This window comes from Oryctolagus cuniculus, chromosome 5, assembly GCF_964237555.1.
Source record: "Oryctolagus cuniculus chromosome 5, mOryCun1.1, whole genome shotgun sequence".
Taxonomy (NCBI): Eukaryota; Metazoa; Chordata; class Mammalia; order Lagomorpha; family Leporidae; genus Oryctolagus; species Oryctolagus cuniculus.
Genome location: NC_091436.1, coordinates 138901704 through 138910519, shown reverse-complemented (window position 1 = coordinate 138910519; position 8816 = coordinate 138901704). Strand labels below are relative to the sequence as shown.

Below are 8816 nucleotides of genomic sequence, written 5' to 3'. Positions count from 1 at the left end.
TAGCAGAACTATAAGAAGAGCTGCCTTAAATGGAGAACTAGCAAATTTAGAATAGTGGTTTCACACTATATAGGAGCTTTGAAATGGTAATACTCTGTTTCTTAATACATGTACAGGCTATTTTTCTTTGTACCTTATACTTACACAATATATAAACTCTTTTGCTTTTTATTGAAGTAAACACATATATGGAAAAGCACACCTATCCAATACATCCATGTAATCAGCACCCACATCAAGAGCAGATCATGGGGGCCGGCACTGTGCGTAGCGGGTAAAGCCGCCACCTGCAGTGCCCATATCCCATATGAGCGCTGGTTCAAGTCCTGGCTGCTCCGCTTCCACTTCCAATCTGGCTCTCTGCTGTGGCCTAGGAAAGCAGTGGAAGATGGCCCAAGTCCTTGGGCCCCTGCACCTGCGTGGGAGACCTGGAGGAAGCTCGTGGCTCCTGTCTCCTGGCTTCTGAGTGTATTGGCGAAACTCTGGCTGTTGCAGCCATCTGGAGAGTGAGTCAGTGGATGGAAGACATCTCTCCCTCCCCCTCCCCTCCCCCTCCTTCTCTCCCCCTCCCCTCCCCCTCCCTCCTCCTCTCCTCCTCACCCTCCCTCCTCCTCTCCCCCTTCCCCTCCCTCTCCCTTTCCCTCTTTCTTTCCGCCTCTGCCTCTCTAATAAATAAATAAATGAACCCACTTGCATCCCGTATCAGAGTGCCTGGGTTCAAGTCCTGGATCTACTTCCAATCAAATTTTCTGCCAATGCACATTCTGGACAACAGTAAATGAGGGCTAGAGTACTCTGGATTGTGTTCTGGGCTCGTGGCTTCTGCCTGGCCCAGCCCTAGATGTGTGGGCATTTGGGGAACTCTCGGCCTTTCAAATAAAAATAAATAAACAAACAGACAAGAACAGATCATAGTAACATCTGGAAGGCTCTCCCAGGATTCCTAACCAGTGGCTACCATTACTAACCCCAGACACACACAAGGGCAACCATTATTCATATTTCTCACACCATAGATTGATTTTAACTATTTTTGTACTTTTTACTTCATTAATTTTTAGAGATTTATTTATTTATTTGAAAGAGTTTCAGAGAGAGGGGAAGAGACAGATCTTCCATCTCCTCAAGTGGCCACAATGGCCAGGGTTGAACCAGGCTGAAGCCAGGAGCCAGGATTTTCCTCCGGGTCTCCCATGTGGGTGCAGTGGCCCAAGCACTTGGGCCATCTTCTACTGCTTTCCCAGGAGCATTAGCAGGGAGCTGGATCTGAAGCAGAGCAGCCAGGAAGTGAACCAGTGCCTATATGGGATTCCGGCGCTGCAGGTGGCAGCTTTACCTGCTGTGCCACACACCGGCCCTTCTTTCTGTACTTTTTAGTAAGTGAGGTACTACAATACGTGTTCCTCACACCTGCCTTCTTTTACTCTGATTAGGTTTGTGACATTCAGCCTTGCCGCCATTGCAATGCAGTCTGTTCATTCTCACTGCTGTCCAGAGCTTCGTTGTATGAGTATACCTGTTTCTCCACTACACAGTTGAACATCACTTATAGTCTTTGCTATGTATGGAATAGCTCATCAACATAATTTTAAGATAAATAAATAACACATGGAAAACTATCAGAACTATAAGAATAGCTGCCTTAAGAGCCATTCCAGGCCGGCGCTGCGGCTCACTAGGCTAATCCTCCGCCTAGCGGCGCCGGCACACCGGGTTCTAGTCCCGGTCGGGGCACCGGATGCTGTCCCGGTTGCCCCTCTTCCAGGCCAGCTCTCTGCTGTGGCCAGAGAGTGCAGTGAAGGATGGCCCAGGTGCTTGGGCCCTGCACCCCATGGGAGACCAGGAGAAGCACCTGGCTCCTGCCATCGGATCAGCGTGGTGCGCCGGCTTCAGCGCGCCAGCCGCAGCGGCCATTAGAGGGTGAACCAACGGCAAAGGAAGACCTTTCTCTCTGTCTCTCTCTCTCTCACTGTCCACTCTGCCTGTAAAAAAAAAAAAAAAGCCATTCCAGGGGCTGGCACTGTGGTACAATGGGTTAACGCCCTGGCCTGAAGTGCTGGCATTCCATATGGGTTCCAGTTCGAGACCCAGCTGCTCTACCTCTGATTCAGCTCTCTGCTATGGCCTGGGAAAGCAGTGGAGGATGGCCCAAGTCCTTGGGCCCCTGCACCTGCGTGGGAGACCCAGAGGAGGCTCCTGGCTCCTGGCTTTGGATCGGCACAGCTCCAGCTATTGCGGCCAATTGGGGAGTGAACTATCGGATGGAAGACCTCTCTCTTTCTCTCTCTGCCTCTCCTTTCTCTGTAACTCTGACTTTCAAATAAATAAATAAATCTTTGAAAAAAAAAAAAAAAGAGCCATTCCTGGAGCTGGCATTGTGTCATAGTGGATAAACCTGTCACCTACAATGCTGGCACCCACTTCCAATCCAGCTCCCTGCTAGTAGCCTGGGAGAAGCAGCAGATGACCCAAGTGTCTGGGCTCCTTCCACCCATGTGGGAGACCCCGGTGAAGCTCCTGGCTTCTGGCTTCATCCTGGCTCAGCCCTGGCTGTAGCAGCCATCTGTGGAGTGAACTAGCAGATGAAGACCTGTCTCTCCTTCCGTCTCTGTTTCTGTAACTCTGACTTTCAACATACATTTTTTAAAAATCTTTTTTCAAATTTTTTTTATTTGACAGAGTTAGTGAGAGAAACAGAGAGGGGTTTTTTTTATTTACTTTTTTTTTTTTTTTTTTTTTGACAAGCAGAGTGGACAGTGAGAGAGAGAGACAGAGAGAAAGGTCTTCCTTTTGCTGTTGGTTCACCCTCCAATGGCCGCCACGGCTGGCGCGCTGAAGCCGGCGCACCGCGCTGATCCGAAGGCAGGAGCCAGGTGCTTCTCCTGGTCTCCCATGGGGTGCAGGGCCCAAGCACTTGGGCCATCCTCCACTGCACTCCCTGGCCACAGCAGAGAGCTGGCCTGGAAGAGGGGCAACCGGGACAGAATCTGGCGCCCCTACCGGGACTAGAACCCAGTATGCCGGTGCTGCTAGGTAGAGGATTAGCCTATTGAGCCGCGGTGCCGGCCTACTTATTGTTTTTAAAGATTCATTTATTTGTTTGAAAGTCAGAATTACACAGAAAAAGGAGGAGACAGAGAGAGAAAGATCTTCTACCCACTGTTTCACACCCCAAATGGCCACAACGGCTGGACCTGGGCTAGGCTGAAGACAGGAGCCAGGAGCTTCTTCCAGATCTCCCACATGGGTGCAGGAGCCCAAGCACTTGAGCCATTTTCTGCTGCTTTCCCAGGCCATAGCAGGGAGCCAGACAGAAAATGAAGTAGCCGGGTCTCTAACCAGCACCCATATGGGACGCTGGCATTGCAGGCAGTGGCTTTAACTACTGCACCACCACGCCAGCCCCAAATCTTTCTGTTCAATAACAACAACAACAACAACAACAACAACAATATTTCCAGGGGCTAAAGGATGAATCACGGAATACTCAGGGCACCTGCTATCTTCCTTGAGTAGAAACTTAATACACTCATCAAAGGTTCTGGAAGGTCTGTGCCAGGCAACCATAGTCATTTATGGAGTACTGACTGTATACACCATCTTGTGCTGGGTTCTACCAACACAAAGACAGCTGACATCTGTTAGGAGCTGAAGAGAGATGACAGAATATGCTTCCAGACTGACAGGAGGCCAACATCTGGGCACTTTCTCTACAGGTTTCTCAGCATGGAAAATCTTTTTTTTTTTTTAAGATTTATTTTATTTATTTGAAAGCGTTACCGAAAAGGTAGTGCCAGAAAGAGAGAGAGAGAGAGAGAGAGAGAGAAGTCTTCCATTCCGCTGGTTCACTCCCCAAATGACCACAATGGCCAGAGCTGAGCTTATCCAAAGCCAGGAGCCAGGAGCTTCCTCTAGGTCTCCCACATGGGTGCAGGGGCCCAAGGACTTGGGCCATCTTCTACTGCTCTCCCAGGCCATAGCAGAGAGCTGGATCAGAAGGGGAGCAGCTGGGACTCGAACAGGTGCCCATGGAAAATCTTGATTTGAGTCTCTCAGCTGGAGTGGAGTCAGGGGGTGAGGAGGTCATCTTTGAAGCAGCCTGGACGGACGGCGTCCTCCCCCTCCCTCCCCCCCAGGAAGGAACAGTGGTGGGTACTTCTCATCCCATCCAGAGGCCATGTCACTGCAGACCGGGGCCTTTATCTGGCCCGTTTCCTCCCTGGGGCCGCCGGGGCTGGGAGCAAGAGACCTTGGCAGGCTCTCGCCATGGCAGTCTGGTTCCTCCTCCTGTTCCTACACTGGCCCTTCCAGGCTGCTGCAGGTAAGCGGCAGGAGGAGGGGGACCCCTCAGCTATTTTCAAGGCTGGACAGGGACAGCTGCTGTTTCTCCTGAGGCTTGGGCAAGGCACCTGAGTCAGGAAGATACATTACCCCGCCTGTACTCTCTACCTCCCGTGCTGGGGAAGCCCCGGAGGGAAGGAGGATGGGTGGAGTTTCCTGGAGAAAACAAGAACCAATGAGTAAATGCTGGGAGAGATGCCGGCATTTCAAATATCCCAGCCTTTGCCCTCCAGATGCCGAGGCGTGTGGAGGAAAGCTTACTAGAGAAATGTGCCCACCAGCCAAGGCAGGGCTGGGGAACCCCAGAGTGGGAGGAAGCCCGGGGCTGGAGGTCGAGTTGGCAACAGGGCGTGGTGTCCGTTCGATGGAGGTCTCTGGCCTCACACAACCCTCTCCCCACAGACAACATCCGGGATGCCTATGTGACCCTGGGGGAGGCCCTGGAGCTGCCCTGCCCCCCACCGCCCACGCTGCATGGAGATGAAATCCTGGCTTGGTTCCACAGCTCTGCTGCAGGCTCCTCTACCACCATGGTGGTCCAAGTCAAAATCACCAAGTTCATTGCTGGCCTTAGGAAAACCGGAAGGGAATCCAGGGCCAAGCTGCTGGGCAACTATTCTCTTTGGCTGGAGGGGTCCCAGGAGGGAGACGCTGGGAGGTACTGGTGTGCGGTGCTGGGTCAGCGCTACAAGTACCAGAACTGGAGGGTGTATGATGTCTCCCTGCTCAAAGGTGAGCAGGGGTGTGCAGAGCAGTGGCTGCGGGGAGAAGGGGGACGCCCTGCGCAAGAGCTAAGCTGTCCCTCTCCCCTCCCCCCAACAGGATCCCAGTTATCTGCAAGGGCTGCCGATGGGTCCTCCTGCTCTCTCCTCCTCTGTTCTGTGTTTCCTGCGAGACGCCTGGACTTTGCAACCTGGCTGGAGGGGAAGGGTCCCGTGAGGGGCCGTGTTCAGTCATTCTGGAGTGAGGGGGCTGCTCTGCTTTTGGTGTGTCCCGGGGAGGGACCTCCCGAGCCCAGGGGCCGTAGACCGAGAATCATCCGCTGCCTCGTGTCTCAGAACAAAGGGGTCAGCTTTAGCCTGGCAGGTAAACTGAGGGAGCAGGTGGGCAGGGCTGTTGCCCCCAGCTCTTCTCCCACCTGCTGGTCAGGGAAGCAGGTGGGATAGGAGGCAAATCGAGCCGGGTCAGGAGTGACTTCTGGTGGAGCCGACCATTGCCTGGTGCGCCATCTTGTTTCAAAATACAGTGATCTGTGATTTCTGTGGGCTCTCATAGCAGAGAGGAAGACGGTAAGAATGATTGCTGGAAGAGTTGTCTTTTTTTTCTTCCTTTTTTTTTTTTTTTAAGATTTATTTATTTATTTGAGAGAGTTACACAGAGAGAGGAGAGGTAGAGAGAGAGAGAGGTCTTCCATCCACTGACTCACTCCCCAATTAGCTGCAATGGCTGGAGCTGTGCCGATCCGAAGCCAGGAGCCAGGAGTTTCTTCCAGGTCTCCCACGCAGGTGCAGGGGTCCAAGCACTTGGGCGATCTTCTACTGCTTTCCCAGGCCATAGCAGAGAGCTGGATCGGAAGTGGAGCAGCCGAGACTCAAACCGGCACCCATGTGGGATGCTGGCACTGCAGGAGGCGGCTTTACCTGCTCTGCCACAGTGCCGGGCCCCAAGAGTTTATGCACTGGTGTTATAATGGCTCCATTGACAGTGAAGGCAGAAAGAGAAAAAATGTAATTGATTTACAATAGTAAGGCCATTATACGGGGAATGAATGCTCCGAGATATAGAATAACCCGTTTATAATGCAGGAAGGAGGGGCAGAGAGCCATAGGCTCAGGAAGCAGAGGCCAGTGAAGGGGCATCCCCTGCCTCCTCCCTGCCTGACACGCTGCAGGGCTGATGGAACCCAGCAAAGGCTCGGAGAGTGAACGGAGGAGTGAAGGGAGGGAAGGCATTTGTCTGTCCTGAGAAGGGGACAGCGCAGACACGGCCCGTGATGTGATCTCTGGCGTTAGTTGTCCATGTGTCTGCAGGAGCTGTGGGATCAGGGAGAGGGGCCTGGAGAGGGGCAAAGTGGCTGGGGAGGGGCTGGGAGGGAGCAGATGTCGGGGCAGGGAAGTTCATGAAACCTGCTGTGGGACGAGGAATTCTCTGGGGCTCAGGGAGCCCCTCCCTCCTCCCTCCTCCTTCCTCCCTCCCTGTCTTGTCTCGCCCTCACCATAGCCTTCGTGGATGCCTCTCCTGTCCTCTGTGCCCCTTCCGCGGGCTGGGACGTGGCCCGCATCCTGATGCTGCTGCTCATAGTGGGCCAGGGGTTCGCCATCCTGGCCCTCAGCGTCCTGCTCTGGAGGCGGAGGGTCAGGGCGGCTCAAGGCAGAGGTGAGTCCGTCCCTCCCAGAGGGCAGAAGAGGGCTGGGCTTGGGCTCTGTGCCGGCTCTTCTCTTGGGAGGGGCTGGTAGGGGACACAGTGCTGAGTTATTGGGGACTTCTCTTTGGTCCTCCACATGTGTCTCCTCCTCCCCAGATGTCTCGATTCCCCACTTCAAACCCGAAATCCAGGTCTATGAGAACATCCATTTGGCCCATCTCAGGTGAGGAAAAATGAGGGGGCAGAGGCTTAAATCCCCAAGGGGACTGGGGATGAGAGGGGGCCTGCTGGCGCTGGGGTGGGGACGAGCCCCTGGTTCCTGGGGAGGGGGAGAATAGAGGCATCGTTTATCTGTCTCCCTGCTTTGTAAACCCCACAGCCCACCAGCCCACAAGATCAAGTGATTCTTGGTGACATCTGCTGCTGGGAAGTGTGACCCGCTGTCTCCCTGAAAACCTTGTCAAGGGGGGAGGGGCAGAGGAGGTGACCTCACCATCCAGCTGTCTCCAGCAGCTCCCCCCAGCCGTTCTTCGTGTTGGGTGAATGAAAGGAGGAACATTATTCTATGATGCCACCTACAAAACAGTGTGCTCTCCTGACTTGTAGCAGCCGGGGTTGGGGGATGCCTGAGCCCAGAGGACTATGGGATTGAAGGGAGTCTGGGGCCGTTGGTGAGGATGGGGAGGGAGGGAGTGGGCAGGGAGGAGACAGAGGAATCCAGAGATTCGAGCAATGGAGGGAAACTGGTGGGAGGGGAATCTGAGGCTCAAGTCACAGTAGGAGGGAGAAGATGGACAGAGGGAGAAAATAGAACCACGAAGTGGAACCGGGGGACAGAGAAAATGGGAAGAAGGCTCAGCTTGCCTCCAAATTAAGCCAGACACCCGGCCCCTCACCGCCCAGGTTTCTCCACACTGAGAACGGAAGCACAGGGGAAACACGCACTTTTCAGGGACCCCAGGACTTCCTCCGATGGAAGGGGACGGAGCTGAGTCAGGGCTGGGCCCCTCCCCACACCCTCCTTATCCTGGGCACGCACACTTCCCATGGCGCTCCTTGTGGAGTCTGAACCACGGGGCACATGTGCAGCTCCTGACTCCCCTGCCACCCAGGGGTCATACCCTATCTCCCACTCCCACCCCCGCGGAGGGAGTGTCCACAGGGGCTGGCAGAGGGATTCCCAAGGGGTGGTTTATGCCGAGCTCTCTGGGGAATGTGGACAAGCCTGGGCTGATGAAGCAGGGAAGGCCACTGGTGCTCCCAAGGCGGCCATCCCCCGATCCCAGGCAGAAAGGAGCCGGACTCCCAGCCACACCCTCCCAGGCAGCTCCGCCATGTGCCCCTCTGTGTTGAGGCTCACGCCTGGGCCTCACCGGGGAAACGCTTTCTCCTAAGCCTTCACAATGCAGCTGTGCTCCGAGGGGACAGAGCAGCCTAACAACGCGGATGGAGAATGAGGGGAAAGGGAGCATCTGGCTCAGGGTCCAGCATTGCAGCCCAACCGGCCAAGCAGCTGTGGTTTGCCCTTAGGACACAGGCGCACACACATGCACAGTGCACACACTGCCCATCCGCAGGCTCCCAGATGGCCCTGCTATGAAATGTACTCTTCGCGGTTCTCAAGGCCTCGCCCCTGAGTTTGCCACCTACCAGATTAATCTTCCCCATTGAGACTCTCCTCGCCAAACCTGGTGCCCTTTCAAGTCTCTTGCCTGGGACCCCCCAAATCCGTCGAAATGCCTGCCCTGCCTGGAACCTGGGGGAATCAGCAACAGGCATTTAGAAAAGACGAAAGACTGAGGGCAGGTGTTGTTGCACAGCAGGTGAAGCCGCTGCTTGTGATACCCACATCCTGGATGCAGTCCTGGCTATGTCACACTTCTGATCCAGCTTCCTGCTGATGGGCCTGGGAGGCAGACGAGGATGGCCCAAGTACTTGGCCATCCTGCCACCCATATGGGAGACCTGGATGGAGTTCCGGGCTCCTGGGGCCCCAGTCCTGGCTTGTTGTGGGCATTTGGGGAGAGAACTAGCAGATAGAAGATATTTCTCTCCTTTGTTACTCCACCTTTCAATAAAATAAAATAAAAATCTTTAACACACACACACA

The 8816-nt window shown here is 54.4% G+C and overlaps 1 protein-coding gene across 1 annotated transcript; it reads left to right on the top strand.

Moving 5' to 3' along the window:
- Positions 1-4202: 4202 nt before the first annotated feature.
- On the top strand, positions 4203-7289 carry LY6G6F (lymphocyte antigen 6 family member G6F). The gene is made up of 6 exons (XM_051854946.2): positions 4203-4321; positions 4744-5073; positions 5164-5427; positions 6562-6717; positions 6863-6929; positions 7086-7289. Exons 1-6 carry the CDS (start codon positions 4267-4269, stop codon positions 7108-7110), a joined length of 897 nt encoding a protein of 298 aa, XP_051710906.2. The 5' UTR covers positions 4203-4266; the 3' UTR covers positions 7111-7289.
- Positions 7290-8816: the final 1527 nt, after the last annotated feature.